Consider the following 19,291-nt stretch of genomic DNA (forward strand, 5'->3'; position numbering starts at 1 on the left):
CCATATTTGATTTTAAATTTTGATTATACTTTCCAAAATATAGAATTTCTCTAAACTTTGCTTGCTCTAATTCACCCCAATAATAATTTAAAAATTTATTTTCAAATGTTTGAAAGTTATCTAAATCATTTTCAATACTAGCAAACCAAGTTGCTGCATTGTCATTTAATGTCACTCTAATATAATCTTTAATATCATTAATATTATTCACAAATCTTAATTTATGTTTTAAACTATTTATGTATACTCTAGGATGCAAATTTTTTATATTACCAGAGAATTTAATCCCAGTCTCATTTGTTAAATTTAAGTAAGGTCTACCTATGTCTCTCATTTGTGAAATATCATCTATTCTCTGTTCCACATTTCTTATTTGATTATTATTTATTTGGATATTTTGTTGTATATCATCTAATTTTTCTTCTGTGTTTCTCCTGTCTTCGTTAATTTTTACTTCTAAGTTACATTTCTGTAACTCTATTTTCTGTTCTATATCTATCTTATTATCTTGAATAATCCTCTTTACTTCTGTCCTCTCATTTTCTATCCTTTTCTTGTAGTCCTTCCGTATAATTTTTATTTCATTTGCTACTTTTTTCTCTGCAGCTTCAAGTTTTTTATCCATTTGTTTTTCCATTTGTTTTACAATTTTATTATTATTATCTTCTATTTTCTTTTCTAATTTTCTATAATTCTCTTCCAATTTTTGTTCCATTTTTTTCATGTCTTCTTTGACTTCTTTTGAATTCTCTTCCAATTTTTTTATGTCTTCTTTGATTTCTTTTGAATTCTCTTCTATTGTCTTGTTCATCTGCATCATTAATGACATCAAAGCTGCCATATTGACATTTTCCTCTCTTTCTGGATTCATTTCTGCAGTATCTTGTGGAACTTGAACTAAACTCTCCTCTTGTATAGGTTGTGTTTCTACTTCCACATCTTCTTCATTCTTTTTGCTTCTTGTACCTTTCTTTCCTTGAGACATTTTGAGACTTTACTTGTTCAAATATAATTAAAAATAAATTCTATAATTTTTCCTTTCTACTGATAATTAATTTAATTATATGAGAGCACTTATCTTCCCAAACTAATTCTTTTAAATAGAGAGCCACCGCGTTGGGTCCCAAAATTGTTATGATGTGTTTTTTTGTTTGAATGATGAGCAATGAGTATTTTTAATAATATAGGGTTTTTATCGCGGTTCTCAAAGAATTAGCTTGTAAGTACTTTTTTAATTTATCTTTATTATAACTATTATGGAACACACATATATATCTAACCTAGCTAATGTAAATTTAAAATAAACTATCTTTAAATTGATACTCTTATAAAACTAATTAAATTCTATAGACAATGTAAATTTTAAACAAACTATCTTCAAAATTGAAATTGTTATGACATTAACTAAATTATATTAACAAAATTTTGTACCTTTCTTTCACTGAATGCCTAAATGAACTGTTTTCCACTATTTAGATTCTAATCACCACTGAATGTCTTCGTACTTCGGTTATCCTTGTTTTTGTGAAATTACTTTTTTCAATTATCAGCTTCTACCAATTTAAGATATAGTTTTCTTCACCAGCATTTATACACCACCAGCAAACAGCATTTATATTTATTCTTTTCAATATACCAATATCCAATTATTATAAGTTGATTTATACTAATCTCCAACCATAATATAATTTAATTTCTTCCAATATACTTTTTTTTTAATCTTCAATAATTATTTGTGTATAATTATAAATGTGCATTAAATTATATGCATAATTTTTAATCTTCATTTAACTTACTATATTAAACAATTGGATTATCTCCAACTAACTTTCATATTTCTTATAAAACTGCTTGACTGATTTACTAAAACTGTGAACAATTGACTTCACTAATTAATTGTGTCTATCTTCTACTAACTTTCATAATAAACTGCTTGACTTCTAACTAAAAACTGCTAAAAACTGCTTGACTTCTGACTAAAAACTTAAAAACTGCCATCTTGAATCCAAATCACGGGTATTTATATGTTTTTGGATTTCTAGAACCATCTCGTAAGATATCATGTTCTATTCAGTTCTATTTAATACATGTCTGAATTTTCTGGAACAAACCATTTCGCAAACATGGCCATCTCCGGAGATCCAGAGAATTCCATTCTTTTCTATTAATAATTTTGTTGACATTTAGGCTTTTCAGATCAGAATAAACATTCAAATTAGTAACTAACACTCTAATTTAATCAAATACACATTTCAAACAATATTATTATAATAACCCCACTTTATATTCCCAATTATTTCCTAAAATGTCAAATTGGAGACAGAGTTTGTATAGTTGGTTGCCTAGTCACATGGCTCACTTAAATGTATCTACCAAATCATAACTACTAAAATACAACTTTTTACAATTATTATATGCTAATTTCTTAAAATGCCCTCACATAAATATTTTTTATAAAATTCTCTAGTATATAACTTATTTAAAACAACCAAATATCTAATATTATGTAGTATATAACTTATAAATTATTTTCTATAAACCCTAATCGTATCAATATATATATATATATATATATATATATATATATATATATATATATATATATATATATATATATATATAATATATATATATATATATATATATATATATATATAATATATATATATATCAAAAGTCTTCCGGGTTGAACTAAACTAAAACTCGAAGCACCATACCTCTTCTTCTCTCTCCCAAATTCTTAGAAAGACCAATTTTGTGCTTCTTCGTGAGGAGATTCATTCCACTTGACGAAAACTAGATGTCACAAATACCAGTATTTTTAATATCCGGTCATCTATTTAATCTTTTAATGTACATCCTATATTATGGGACAGTTCCGACCGTATCAACACACAGACAGCCCTAAACACCTTAGGATCTAAGACTGAAACTCAGAAGCGCTAATTGCGAAACAAATTCCAAAACCCACAACGTTGAACCCACTACAGTGGTTCATAACTTTTCTGATACTTCTATTTCGACCATTGCCACTTAAACTGTAGCAAAAGGTTTCAATTACTCTGTTACCCCAAGTCACATTCCAATTGAGACAATCATCTGTCAGACTGAAGAAGCCATCTCCAGTTTACCTTCCGAAGATGCTGAAATAACTAGACAAGACATCGCTAGAGTTCTTAGAAACTCAAATTACTCCGAACATTAGCCAATCCGAGATCATAAAAGCCCTGAAGAACTTCAGTAAAATCCAAATCTAGTCATTCTTCCCGCCGATAAAGGCAATGCTACCGTCATCCTAAAAATTACGTATATTAATAAACTCTCAAATCTCATTAATACTCCAGATTACAGACCAATTCCTAAGAATCCAACAACCTTTCTGGAGAAAACAAGAAAAGCCATTATCAATAACACCTCTCTTCCTGTTGACATAAAACAAATGAATATATGGCCTACTCAAAATTCACAAACCCGATATTTCTCTATATCCCATTGTCAGTGCATACAACTGCCCTACACAACCATTGGCCCCAAAACCCTACAACCTCTTGCCGAAAATGCTTCATCCTTCGTCAAAAATTCTTTTCATTTCATCAAACTTCTTAAACAATACCCTATCTCACCGTCAGACATTCTAGTAAGATCGATATCGTTCCACTCTTTACAAACATTCTGAAAACCAAATACAGTATCCAGCAAGACCACTTATCTCTCATTAAACATTGTATATCCAACACTTATTTCATCTTTCAAAATCAATTCTACAGACAAATAAATGGTGCTCCAATGCTCTCCCTACTATCACCAGTAATTGCCAATATATTTATGGAATACTTCGAGATCCAAGCACTATCCACATCAATGCTCAAACCCACATGTTGGCTACTATATGTTGACGATACATTCGTCATTTGGCCCCATGGCAGGGATGCTTTGGTGTCGTTTCAAACCCATCTGAATAATATACATTGCATTCCAACTCTCATCATCCACCTTCACAAATTAGTTCACTTGTCATTAATACCCTTGTCTCGCTCGTGAGGCTCGCTCACGCTCACGCTTAACAGAAATGGAATGTTCCTAAATCCTATTTTGGATTCTACGATTTCTTTTGGCCTATATAAGATCGGGGGCAGTCTGCACAAGGTCTGGGGACAAGGTTATTAACACTGAATGAATTTGTGAAGGTGGCTGATGAGAGTTGGCATGCAAGTAATGATCGGTATGGGTTTTCTGTATGATAACGTCGAGAAACTATAGTGATGAATCAGTTTCCACCAGTTACTAGGATGTATACCATTCAGATGGGTTTGCAAAGACACCAAAGTATCCCTTAGGTGGGGACAAATGATGAATGTATCGTCAGTATATCGTAGCCAACATGTGGGTTTGATCATTGATGTGGATAGTGCTCGGGTCTCGAAGTCTTCCATAAAGATATTGGCAATTACTGGAGATAGTGGGGAGCTCATTGGAACAACATTTATTTGGGAAGATTTGATTTTGGAAGATGAAGTAAGTGTTGGACATACAATGTTTAATGTGAGATAAGTGGTCTTGCCGGATACTGTATATGTACTTAGTTTTCATAATGTTTAGAGTTTCGTCTATAGGAATGTTTGTAAAGAGTGACACGATATCGAAACTTACTAGAATGTCTGACGGTGAGATAGGAATAAGTCACTGACAATCCTGTTGAATTTTGAGTTTAGATATTCTAACGTTTTTACTTTATAATAATTTTAAGACTATTTTAATTTATTTAACATTATATTTACATTATATTACAATTTATATTCCCGACTTAAAGTCTGGGGTAGAGTGACGTGACATTTTTATTATTAATAAGTGTCTATAAACCAAATTTAAATCTCACATTTACTTACAAAACTAGGAGTTTGGTATATTTCGTAAATGACCGGTAAACTTTGAATGTTTCACTACTATTTATCTACCTATAGCAGATACATCAGAGGTAACGTATGGTCCTAAAGTTTTGGGAAAAATTTCACCTGGTCTGATTAAGAAGCAAAATTCATTTAACAAAGAAGGCCATGGAATTGTAATGTCATCAGTTATTGACATTTAATAAACAAAGCAGAATATTTTGGTTTGTGCTCTGCAAAATGCCTTATAAAATTGATATTCGTCGAGGTGTTTATAATATAGTTGGGCGAATGTCGAAACGAGATATTGTTAATATTTATCGAGATCAAAACATAAGCAAATCGACAATTTATCGCACAATCAGAGAATGTGAAGAAGGGATACCCTTTGTTAACTTGCGTAAAAGTGGCCGACCGCGGATTTTGAACCATATAAGAGAGGCAAGACTGATTGAAGCAGCTAAGAACAAAATTGGGGTCTCACAGCGAAAACTGGCCAGAAGATTTCATGTTGGAAAGACTACAGTATACAGGACCCTATCGAGTAACAATATTATCTACCGGAAAAGAAGGAAAGCTCCAAAATACACAGAGGATCAATTAGAGAGAATTCCGAGATGTTGCCGCGCGTTAAGGCGAGTGCATTTCGTCAACAAGTCGAAACTTTACTTTACCTTTGTACCGAAAGCAGACAATCCCCCCAACCTAGCTCAGGCTCGTCCAATTGAAGAGTTCTGGGCAATATTAAGTCGGAAAGTCTATAATAATGGATGGGAAGCACAAAATCAGGAACAGTTAAGACGCCGCATATATACAAAAATTAGAGAAATTGACGCCGAGGTCGTCCAAAGGATGATGCAACGTGTCAGGTGAATTATTAGGCAAATCGAAAATAATGATCCCTTGTCTGTCATTTGAATTTTGATTTATAATAAGAATAGTTTACTTAAATTGTTGAATAATTTAATAAAAATATAAGATTATTGTGGTCAGAGTTATATGCTTTTGAAATTTTTCCCAAAACTTTAGGACCATACGTTAGGTTACGTGGAAGAGTGCACATAATATGGGTAGTGCTTATATAGGGTCCATAGTGAAAGGTTAACCTGAATCTAAAGAAGACAAAATGAATGTGTATTAGCAAAACTGAGACGACGAGGAGAACGAACAAAACAGTTAGGTTCCTACAAATATTCGAGAACAAGTGTTAATGAAAATGGGGACAACACGCAGGAAGTAGAGAGGAGAATAGAATAATTCCATTCGAAAGGTAGTTTTTAATAGAGACTTCAGTATACTACTGCGTTTAAATATTCCGAAATAGTTTGTTTTTCCAACAGGTCTTCATGAAACAGAAGCTTGGACACTCACTGAACGGCATCCAAAAAACCGTAGGCCTTTGAAATGTTGGTGTATCGCCGATTGTTCCACATGTCATAGATTGACTGGGTTAGAAACACCGAGTTTTTAAAAGATTGGTTACAGAATGCGAAGTATTTAGTAAACTATAAAACGTCACAAGCTTGAGTACCTCGGACGGGTAATGCTAAATCATAAAATGCGTTACTGTAAAATATTCTAGAAGGCCAAATAAACGACAAACCAAGTAACAAAAATATCGTGTTTAAGGAATCTGCGTCAATGCTAAGGATTCACTGATCCACTTCACTGATCGAAAGGCTGTGGATAAAGTTTAAGTCATGTTCAAGTTGTTTCAACTCTAGAACAGGGCATGGTTTTTAAAGAAGGAGAAGAATAGCTGAATAATGAAAGAGTATTTTATTCAACAAATGTACTAAAAATCATTTTACGTAAAAGCGCCGAAATTCGAAAGAGTAATTAATTAAAAACAGCAAGAAAAAGTTCCTGAGTGAGGATTGTTTTTCGGATTATCAGACGGAGGTGCTAATATTAGATCATGCCAGGTGGTTGATTTTTTGTTGCGTAAACTTAAAATTGCATCATGCCAAAATAAAACAGATTTGGATGTATTGAAATAAAAAATATAATCCATTGAACATAAAAATAACAATGTGATACGTTTTATTTTAATTTCCTTCAACAGTTATTAAAACGCTTATAAAATATATTGATCTTTAAACAGGTCTATTCCTCTAAAAGTAAACAGCATGAAACAACTTTGAAAAACTTTTTCAAAAACGGTTACCTAATAACGAAATTCCTTAGAATTGTTTCACTATTAATTTTATAGATTACTGATCTATATAGCATGTTGTAAAAATACACGTACGTCTTTGTAAGTCGCCCCACTTCAAATTTTTGCATATTGATAAGTTTTTTTCTTAGAAATTATTATTATTTTTAAGCCCTTCTCTGTATTCGGATTGCCGAATATAGGCCTCTCCTAATTCTCATCATTCATCTCTGTTGTTTGTAAGACGTTTCCACATTAGTCCTGCAGTTCTTTTAATATCGTCGCTCCGGCGCATTTGCGGTCTTCCTCGTGGTCTTTTGGCTTGATATGGCCGCCAATTCCAGATTTTTTTATTCCATCGGCCATCCTTAAGACCTTCGTTATGTCCAACCCATTTACATTTCAGTTTAGCTGCCTGTTCGACAGCATATTTTACTTTTGTTATATTAAGAACATCTTCATTGGTTTTATGGTCTTTGAGTGAGATACCCAGCATCTGTCGTTCCATAGCTCTCTGAGTGTTCTGATCTTCTCCATGTTTATTTTAGTGAATGTTCAGGTTTGAGCTCCATATGTAAGTACAGGAAGAATACAGGAATTAAACACTTTTGGTTCGCAGTATTTGAGGTATATTTTTATCTTTAAGTACGTATGAGAGTCTTCCGAATGCTGCCCATCCCATTTTTAGACGTCTGCTTATTTCGGTAGTCTGATTTTCTTTGCTTACCTTGACATTTTGACCCAGATATGTATATTCATCTACGTGTTCTATCTCTGTCCCTTGGATGTTTATCATAGGTTTGTCATCTTTGTTTGACATAAGTTTAGTTTTGCTGAAATTCATTTTCAGTCCTTTTTTAGGAATTCTGTGTGTAGCTCCTCAATCGTCATATTCAGTGCATTCCACGTGTCGGCTATTAGTACTACATCATCTGCGTATCTAAGATGGTTCAAGTATCTTCCGTTAATAGGGATTCCCTTATTTTCCCAGTCTATTGACTTAAAGATATCTTCTAGGGTAGCTGTAAATAATTTTGGAGATATTGTGTCTCCTTGTCTTACGCCTTGGTTAATTTTTACTGGTCTTGTTTCGATTCCATTACCCAACGTCAATATCATTTCAGCTTGTTCGTAAATATTCTGTATCTGGAGTCGATCCGGCTGTTGACTAATGCTTCTTCTACTGCCCACAGTTCTACGCTATCCCAGACATTAGAAATTATACTCTACTAAAAATAAAAACTCAATGATAATCAAAACGTCCGTCGTGTCACGTCACTTCTCTAGTTTTGAAATACGTAAATTTCTAGAGCTTTTTTAGTTAAAAGATGGAGTTAGACAAGGGGATGCGTAGGCGTGCCTTCTATTTAACCGCCTTGGAAATATAGTTCGAGATACGCGAATTAGAGACGGAGTGGAGGTACTATTTATAATAGATCAATACAAATCTTAGCATACGCTGATGACATTGATATAGGGCGTAGCAAGTGAGATGTTACGCACTACTTCGTAGCCTTGAAAACGGTGGTATAATCATCAACGAAGACAAAACCAAATACATGCTGGTTACAAAGGATCCTATAGCAAACAAAAAACGGGAAACAGCTTTTGGAAGTAATATCTTTGAAAGTATTGACAGCTTCACATCCCTTAGCTCTCTGGTGACTACTACCAACAAAACAAGTGAAGAAATTAAAATATTAATAAACCTTACAAATAGGCACACTATGGACTGAAAAAACAATTCCACTCAAGAAATATTTAAAGAACTAAAATTATTATATACAAAACACTGCTGAGGCTGGTCCTCATATATGGAGACTAGGATCCCAACGCAGCAGGACGAAAGATTTTTGAGAATATTCTAGTGTAAAATACTCCGTAAGCATTTGTAGCTATAAGCGACCAAGGGCGGTGGTATAACTTCGAATTATACTCTATACTTATACTCTATAACTTTTATAATGAACCAGACGTGATAACGTTCATTAAAACATAGCGACTGAGATGGACTGGACACATAACACAAATGCCAGACAACCTCCTCCTAAAAGAATGACGACGAATCTTGGAACAGGCCAGAAAAGATTGTCGAGCCAAAGATGATGATGATGATGGACGTAAATTTGGGACAAATCTGGTGAAATCCTTGTTATACAGTGTTGTCTCTTTAAGGGATGGAATCCCTTATTCAGACAACATGGTTCGGTAGGGGTTTGGGCTTCTAGTGATAAATCGTTGGGGCTGAGGTGTATTGATAGAAATATTCTATTTGAAAGTGAATTTAAATTAAATTTAGAAACAATGTTTTCCGAATTATTGGGCTTTTATTTAGAAAAGACGTAGAGGTAGCTGTGGCTATCAACTCATCTATAACTGGTATCATTGTGCAATGAGATTCAGAAACCAATCTCCTCTTGTCTTCAAAACCTAAAACCCAACAGTATTAATAAAGGGTGTGATCTACGCTTGCTCGAATAACAGCTTGCATACGATTTTGCATAATCATGTTCAGTATTTAGTTTTTTGTGGTTTGCTGTGCCACTTTACTTCTAGCGCAATACTTAGTTGTGGGGTCCATGTTCAGATAGGAATCCTAAATCGCAATCCCTTTTTAATCCATCCCTCCATTAAGTTTGAGTTGGGACTGCATGCTGGCCATTCCATGACCTGAGAATCGATTTCTGCAACATAATCCCGCAGAATTCTAGCAGTGCGCGGATTTGCATTATCATGCATAAAAGCAAAGTTTTTTTAATATAACCGACATAAGGTACCACATGAATGGCCAGTTTCCACAACATATCTAGCGACTATTAAAATTCCTGTCGCGACTAAACCATATCTGATAACGAAAGCAAGGTAAATTCATTAATGAACCGCCTCCATATCCAATGCACTTCTTAATGCAACAATCTGTAAACGTGTCTCATATACACTTTCTTACTTCGACCATTGTCATAAAAACATAGTCTAGTCTACTCAGAGAACAAAACAGACCATTGCTCGAATGTCGTAATGTGAATAATCTTATGCCAAATTCAAGAATTCTTGACGGTGAGCTGGTGGAACTTTTGAACCAGCTTATAGCCTTCTTGGAGTACTGTCCACTCACTAATATTTACTGCTTGGACCTCACGTAGCTGTTACTGCACTTGCATTACATTAAGGTAACTGTTCCTAATCGACCTTGACATAATTAAACGATCATCATATTCGGTTGTACAAGGCTTTCTGTCAGATCCTGGTTGGTGATGATAGGATCGAGTTTCTCGACATCGTTTGAATCGCACAATATGTTATGCTCATGTTCAAACACTAAGTTAAATGGCTTTTCCGATGTACTTTAAAATGTTGCATGGCAAATAATCTGTCAAACGTCTGTTTGCACTAGTGACAGCTCTCACTTAATTTACTTTCTTGTGTTCTCGGTTGCTGTACTTCATGTAAAACACGTATTCTTGATTATTTTATGCTCATGTTAAAATAAAATAAACCATTTATTTAACTTGCCTTACTTTCTTTGGAAAACCAAAGAAAGTATTGAAATGGACACCGTATGGAAGAAGAAAGCAAGGTAGACCGAGATTAAGTTGGAGAGAAGGAATCGATAAAGACTTAAGGAGAACGTTATAATCTGATTGATTGATTGATTGATTTAACTTGCCAAATTTTATTTTGATTTCATGTATAATTTAAAAATATTGTGATTTTGACCAATTTCTATGGACTTACAGGTTATGTATATTATATATATATATATCGACGCATGCTTTAAAAACTCACAAAACTGACACTTCAAACCAGTAGCGTTGCGCGCTAGCTGTCTCTTATTTTATTTTTGATACTTCGCGTTTTTAACAGCTGGCAACTCTAATTTTCGACTATTTTTCTCAGGAAAACTTATATCCTGATATTAAGAAAAAACTTAACTTTAATTTGATATAAACATGCATATACGTCATGGGCGGCGTATTTTATTTAAAAAATAAATTAACAAAATAATTTTTTTGTCAAAAATTAATTACTGTTAATCGAATTAAAAATATTTTCGGCCACTTTTCGACTGGCACCTATTATCGATGTTTTATCCTAATTTTAAATGTATGTAAAATATGAGTTTGATTAACTACGTTATGAACGTAGTGATCCTGCTTTAGAATCTTACTCTATAAGGTCTATTGTTAAGATTTTAACAAAATTATATTATTTTATAGATTAAGGTTGTTAATATTTTCTTCAAACATATATCCGTATATTAAATAATTTATAATGTGGTTGAAAAAAAAAATTATCTTAAAATTTATGTTCTAGCCGGGGAATTGTAGTTATCTATTAAATCTTCAACCATTAGTGTTTCATATTATGTTGCCTCTTGCACGCTAGAAGCTACCAGTCAGTCTTACAATGACTTATTAAGTATAAATTGCTGTTAATTGGCGAGAAACACTTGGACCATATCCTGAGCTATTAATATAATACATTCTATAAATAAGCATAATCGTTATTAACAAATAATTTTACTATCTTTATTTTTAAAACTTTTATTTTTTATTTCAGGCTAGAATGAAATTCCCCACAGACTATCCATATTCACCGCCGTCAATTAGATTTTTAACGAAAGTTTGGCATCCAAATGTTTATGAAGTAAGTTAATTTTAAACGTGATAAGAAAATATAATAATTGCATTAAATGATTCATAAAGAATATATTATACAGTGAATGTTTAAAAGCAATTAATGGGATGGTATATAACATTGATAAATATATATATATACGTGGTATGTCAAAAAAATGGCCTGACATAACTTCGCGCCAAAACCTTCCAGTGGCCTCTGTTAGATACTTCCGTAATCAGTAACTCTTTAAGTTTTAAATACGAAAAAGGTTATGTGAAAACTGTTCAAATGATATAAAAGTATTTTGGAGATGAATTTATATGCAAAGAATCGGGAAAATCGAGAGATTGAGAGTGAAAGAAATGCTAGAAGAAATAAAGGAGAAAGGGGAGACAATGAGACTCAATTAAGATTAAATTAAGAGAAAACAAAAATATTACGATTAGAGAAAAAACCAATAAAATAAAAAATCAAAATAGGTGAGTTCAGAATTTGAAGAAGTAGAACACTTCAAATACCTTGAAGTGACAATACGCAAACCCGGAGAAGAAATTCCGTAAGAAGGAAAAATATTGCCTAAGTAAAATACTGATTAAGAAAACTAAGAAAAACTAGAGACAGGAAAAAATTGGGAGAGTTTGTTAAGATAACATTAGCAAAAGGGATTGATCCTGCTAAGAAATAGATTTAGAAAGCTTTGCGACTCAACCCCACATCGGAGTGTACAATCATTATAACATCATCATCAATCAGCCCTGATTGGTTCATTGTTGAACATAGGCCTTCTCCAGATATTTCCATCTTTTTCTGGTCTGCGCGTCTGACATCCAATTGGTCACAATTCTTTTGAGGTCGTCGGCTCACGAACTTCCTCGTTTCTTAGTCTATTTTTGAAGCTTATTCCAAGTATTGATTTCCCCATTTTACGTTGTGGTTTCTGGAAGTCAACACAAATAAGAACAAGGAGTCTATTATTCGACTAGAGTTTTAGGCACTGCAGATAGTCACTTGTTCTGTGACTGATCGAATCGAAAGAAATTTCTTTGTCTAAATACACAAAAGAGATACTCCTACTTAAATTAGTTTGAAGTGATATTGGACATTGACTATCGGAAATAGTAACACACAAACAAATTTTGTATTTAGATGAAAGTTAGTGCACGGGAGTATACTACAGGATAAATGAGAATTGAACTGATATAATTGAAAATTTAAATTGAAGAATAATAATTAAACAGAGTATTTAGTTGAAAGAAACGTTAAGCGTATTTTAGAAGAAAAATAGTAAAACAAAACAAAAATTTAACAAATTAATAAAATCAAAATCAATTGTCTTATTCTTTTTCTGTAGACGTGACTCTGTTTTTCAATGCGCCTACTTGTGTCTACTGATCGTCTTCAGTAAGTTGTCGTTCTATCGTTTTCGTGGTCTTCCTATTGGGGAACCATCTCTTGCCGTCTTTACTATTCTATTTGTTGTCATTCGGCTTATATGATCGTTCCATTCTACCTTCTATTCCTTACCCAGTCCTTGATGTTCTCCACCTTGCATCTACGTCGTTTATCTGTACTTCTAGCCCTGTGCCATAGTGTTTTACCATCAATTTGTTAAGTGTTTTCATCTCTGCTGTTTCTAACATTCTTTTTGTTCTCTCTGTGTCAGATCGTGTTTCTGCCGCGTATATAATTATTGGTCTGATGACTGTTTTGTAAATTTTGGCTTTCATTTCTTTCCCGATATTTTTATTTCTCCATATTGTTTCATTCAGGCAACCTGCGGCTCTGTTTGCTTTATTCACTTGATCTTCCACTTCCACTGATGCCTAGATATTTAAACTCCATCACTTGTTCTATTATCTGACCTTCCAGCTCCAATTTACAACTTTGATAATTTGCTCTTATAACCATGCATTTTGTCTTTTTTGGGGAAATTAACATGTTAAATTTTCTGGCGGTTATATTAAATTGGTGCAGCATACGTTGTAAGTCATCTTCACTTTGAGACAGTAGTATTGCGTCGTCTGGGCAGCAGATTATTTTAAGTTGTTTTTCTCCCATTTTTCGCCATAATCAGATTGAACTACAGAAGACTTAGGGAATTTCCCTGTCTTATCCCATTGCCAGCTTCAATAGAGTCATTTTTACTTTTTTTGTGTTGTTTTGGTAGATATTTTCGATCGTTTTGATTATTCGTAGAGGTATCTCTTTTGCTTACTATAATTGGATAACGTCCTTTAATTTGATCCGGTCAAATGCCTTCTTAAGGTCCACGAAACATAGATATGTCGGTTTGTTGTATTCTAATGATTTCTCTTGCACTTGCCTCATTATAAATATAGCTTCGGTGCATGATCTTCTCGACCTAATACCTTGTTCTTCTGCTAGTGTTATAATTTCATTCAGTTTATTTGTTATCACTTTCATTGTTAATTTTAGTGTTTTGTTTAATAAATTAATTTCTCTGTAATTTTCCGGGTCCGATTTGTCTCCCTTTTTGAAGAGAGGTATTAGGATGCTTGATCTCCATTCTTGAGAAATTCTGTTTTGTTTTATTATTTTTTAGATTAATTTTAATAGTTGTTTGGTCAGATCTGGTCCTCCGTACTTTAGGAGTTCGTTCGGTAATCTGTCTTCTCCTGGTGATTTTCTATTTTTTAATTTCTTTAATGCTTCCTTTACCATTTCCTCCTCAATATTTATTTCTTCGTTTGTCGTCACCTTTGGTATTGATGGTTCATTATCGTCACCTTTAGCAAATAGGGATCGAAAGTAGTCTGCCCATGTTTCTTTCTGAATGTGTTTCGTTCTTATTAGTTAGTTCATCTATTTTCTTTGTCCTTTGATCATGCTCCATATTTCTCTTTGTGTTCCGTAGAAGTCGTGTTCCATCTGTTTTGAGAAGCTCTGCCAGTGTTCCCTTTTTATTTTCCTAACTAAAGTATTCGTTTCATTTCTGATTCGTTTATAGTGGTTGTATGCCTGTTGTGCTTGTTTTTTCTGTATTGTAAAAAGGCTTTCTTCTTTTCCTCACATTTTGTCTTCACTTCCTCTCTAAACCATGGGATTTTCTCTTTTGATATGTTAGTGTTCTTTCTCCACGTGATGCTGCTGCTGCGTTAAGAGAAATTGTAACAAAATAATTATCTGAAGAAAAATAACAAACATGTGACGTTTATTATGACAGTAAATGAGAAAAGTAATTCGGGGACAGCTACACACAGCAGATAAGGACTGTCGACGTGTAGTATGTAATGTAAATTGGTGGCAAGTAGCACCGGGTTTGTCACGATGGAAACATCGTTGTTCTGGTGTAGATTTGAAACGGACTAATGGTGAAATTTCTCATCAATCCCGAATAAATTTGTAAAAATGCCATTAATCTGCTATGCTATTAATCATAGAATTTTTTCTAGTTTTACACTGTTTTCAGAATGGTGATTTATGCATTAGTATTCTCCATCCCCCAATAGATGATCCACAATCGGGCGAACTACCCTGCGAGCGCTGGAATCCTACACAGAACGTCCGTACGATTTTATTATCAGTAATTTCTCTCCTAAACGAACCCAATACTTTCAGTCCTGCCAATGTTGATGCGTCCGTAATGTATCGCCGTTGGCGTGATTCAAAAGGAAAGGATAAAGAATATGAAAATATTATTAGGTAAGTATACAGTTTATTATTATCAGATATTGTTCAGAATGTCGAAAAAATTACCTTATGAACAGAAGAGCTTTAACTATTAAAAACATGCCGCGTCGAAATCTGTATTTCCCGCTTAATTAACACAGTATTTTTTTTAATCTTTAGAATTTTGTCACTTATTAACCGATGATAGTCATACTAATAGGGCAATGAGATATTCTTGTAGAGAATTGAACGCTTTACAAAAAAGGTTTGTTAGAATTTTTCGATAAACTTACTCCTTCAAAATCATTCGAGGTCAAAATTTCATTAATAATAAATTTCGGGCTGTTTCCACTTTTTTTAATTAATCTATCAGTCTTATTGCAAAATTTTACTTCAAATTCTCTTTTCTAGTCTTTCTCTAGTTCCTAAAGAATTTTAGTCACATTTTATTAGCAACTTTCTATAAAAAACCTCGTTTTACACGATTGTTATAGATATAAAAATTTCATTAACATTCTGGCTGACAACCTTGCGTCGGTCCTAACCTCCTAAAGAATTTCTCTACAGTCGTCTCTATCCATCGCCTTTCTCCGCCAAGTACGTATTCCCATATTTCTCATGTCTTCATCGATATAACCAAGAAATCTTATTCTGAGCCTTCCTCTTATTCTCTGACCAATGTTACATCCCTATTACATGCCCTATAAACCTCAGACGTGATATCTTAATATATTTTACGATATCTGTTTCCTGGTATATTTTATAAAGTTCGAAGTTGTATCGTCTTCCCCACACTCCATTGTCATTCACCGCTCCATAGATTCGCCTTCTTTCGAAACAAAACAATTTTTCATTACTTTTTGTTCCAGGTCTATGAACCTTATGTTAGGACTGGGTGTATTATTGTTTTGTATAGTTTACCTTTGTATTTCTCGATATATTTGAGGATTTAAGGAGGTTCAGCCCAAACTAGCTTCTGTTGGCCGTGTAAATTCTGCGGTTTATCTCTGCGGTAGTATTATTTTCAGTGTTAACAAGCGCTCCCAGGTATACATATTCGTTCACTGATTCGATGACGTTGTTTTTTTTTCTATAACAAGTGGCCGTAGGATTTGTGGTTTCGTGCTTATTTTCATATACCTCGCAATACTAATAAAATGTAGCGTTTGTTTCTATTAAATTCCACAGAGTGTAGCAAAATAAGATGAAAAAAATACAGCTTTATTGACATTTCCCAGAAAACAGTAATACAGTAATTAGCAAGGATTCAAAAGAAAAAGAGCTTAAAAATTGTGGTACAGTTGAGGTGTTGCGTTAATTTTGGAGAGTAGAAAATCACGTAGTGCTTTGAACTTACTTTTCTTTTTTGATAATGGAGAAATCAAGATGATTTTTTTACGAAAATATTGAGAAAGAATGAAGCTATATCTAAATATTAATAAGATATAGCATTTGTTTCTAATCAATTCCACAGAGTGTTGCAAAGTAAGATGAAAAAACACAACTTTGACATTTGACAACAAACGTTGACATTACTCAGAAAACATTATTATAGTAATTAATTAGAAATATACCTACAATGCGAAAAAAAATCATCGAAATCCAATTAAAGGGTTCAGAAGAAAAATAGCTTCAAAATCATGGTACGTTTGAGGTGGTGCGTTAATTTTGGAGAGAAGTATAGATTAGACGTGTTTTTTTCGAGTCTTTCTTAATTTGTTTTATCTTAATACTAGGAATTGGCGCTCAGATTTGTTAAATTGACTAAATTTGACATTTTTAATTAATTTATTTGGAAAGTAAAATTTATTTTATTGTTTTTAATAGTCACTGTAATCAGGTAACAGAAGAAAAAGTGACTTTTGGAGATTTTTCCTATAATAAATGAGATGAAACTAAATATCGAAAAAAATAAATATAGTTAAGAATAAATTTGTAGAGATGTATAAGTAATATTTTATTCAACATTAAATCATATATAATATTAACTCTCCTCTTTCTCAAAAATAACAACAATATATCAGTATTTTAATGTTGTTTGCCAGTATATTTTCCCATTACATGCTGCAATTAACAACGTATTTGTCTTGGATTTGCATTTTTATCTGGAAAATAAACACGGATCCGTAATTTATTCGCAGGCATGAAGTTTGTATGTATTATAATGTAGGAAGTAACTTAACGAAATTTATTTTTTGGTTTACTTGAAAAAAAAAATGTTTCCTATTAATTATGCTTATGGCATTTCGACGCATTTAAAAGTATAAAAAATAGGACAAGTAACATTTACTATATTGTCTATATAAAACAAACATCTAGTTACATTTACAAACAAACATCGAGATTATTTAATCTTGGGGACTCGCTGGTAACACTTTTCTATTATGTGTTTAATGGTTTTAACCTCACCGCAGCTCCATGATGGAGATGTGTGTAATAGAAGTGCACATCGAATATTGAGTCCTGATGCGATTGAGGATTGAGTGTATACCTTATTCTTAAATACAGGAGGGTTGTCTATTATGCAGGGCGTAATGCTTGTTGGGTTAGGTTTCAGACCATTCATGAATTTTTTTGTTGGTTATGTTGATTTTGGTAGTTGTAGCTGTATCTGTGGTTTTTATGGTAAGTTTTATACAGCGTTGTCGATTTTTTTGTTTCCGCCTTCAATTACTTATTTATTGGTTGTTCCCTGTTGTTTAAGAATCTTTTTATATTTGTTTGTTTGTTAGTGTAATGAGTGTAGAAAGATGTGTTGGTGAATTCCACCAGATCTAATATTCACAGCTTATATCAAAGTTTCATACACGATCTTTTGTTGTTTGTTGATTAAATTTTAGAAAATTTGTACGAACTATTTCGGTAAATGGCTTCAGTGTTGAACTGTTGTTCTCTTTGTAACTGTTGTTCCCTTTCATATAGTCACAAAGGAAATGCATAGGATTTATTTACTGTCAAATATTAATGGTGCGCCATACATTTCCTTTGAAAGATATATCAAGCTATGTAAAAAACTACGAGGATAGATTGATATTAAACTAGCCTTTGGTAGATGGCGCTACTTGATACCGAATTGGTTTCGGTGTTGACATTTGCCATTCATGACATGACGTCTGTCAAAATTTTTATTCACTGTAACAATTAGTTTGGTTTTTACAGCCGTCAAAAGTAAGCAAATTTTGTGTTTTCGGAGAAATGGAAAAAGTCGAGTATCGTTCGGTGATTAAGTTCCTCCACAAAAAGGGTAAAACGAATGTGAAAATCAAAGCCGACCTGGACGAAGTTTATGGTGAGGTTACACCTTCGTTAGCAACAGTAAAATTTTGGAAAGCTGAATTTGTTCGTGGTCGTACGAGTGTTTTTGATGATGAGCGTTCCGGGAGGCCAAATGAAGTCACCACGCCGGAAATGATCAACAAAGTCCATGACTATGGCAGATAGTCGAATTAAGCTACGCGAGTTAATAGAGGTCCTAAACATTTCCTACGAACGCGCACACAACATCATTCGCCATTATTTGGACATGAAAAAGCTATTCGCGCAATGGGTGCCGCGTTTGCTGACAATCGATCAAATGCAAAAACGTGTGACCACTTCGGAGACGCTTTTGGCGATCTATTCCCTAGATCTTGCGGCCAGCAATTTTTGTATGTTTCCAAACCTAAAAAAATGGCTCTGAGGACGCCGTTTCGAAACAAATGATGAAGTCGTCGCTGAAACTTCGGCCTATTTTGAAGAGCTCGAGCAAAAGTACTATTCGGATGGGATAAAAAAATTGGAACATCGTCTTACTAAGTGTATCGAACTAAAAGGGGACAAATGTTGAGAAATAAATCGATTTAATTCCAAAAAATTTGTTTTTTCTATCAAAGGCTAGTTTTATATCAAACCACCCTCGTATGTCTTGATAATAAATTAAAATAAAAGACAGACCAAATGGCAGAATAAACAATTGACTTAACATACTGCGGGTCTATTAATATTCGTCATTTGATTGTAT

The 19,291-nt window shown here is 33.2% G+C and overlaps 1 protein-coding gene across 1 annotated transcript in view; it reads left to right on the forward strand.

The window, feature by feature from the left end:
* Positions 1-19,291, forward strand: part of LOC140433942 (ubiquitin-conjugating enzyme E2 R2) — a 52,073-nt gene that overhangs the window by 15,414 nt on the left and 17,368 nt on the right. The window contains exons 2-3 of the mRNA XM_072521914.1: positions 11,602-11,688; positions 15,092-15,324. Of these exons, the coding sequence (XP_072378015.1) occupies positions 11,602-11,688; positions 15,092-15,324 (320 nt within the window). The remainder of the gene's footprint in view (positions 1-11,601; positions 11,689-15,091; positions 15,325-19,291) is intronic.

The sequence above is a fragment of the Diabrotica undecimpunctata genome, chromosome 2 (genome assembly GCF_040954645.1).
Source record: "Diabrotica undecimpunctata isolate CICGRU chromosome 2, icDiaUnde3, whole genome shotgun sequence".
Lineage (NCBI taxonomy): Eukaryota > Metazoa > Arthropoda > Insecta > Coleoptera > Chrysomelidae > Diabrotica > Diabrotica undecimpunctata.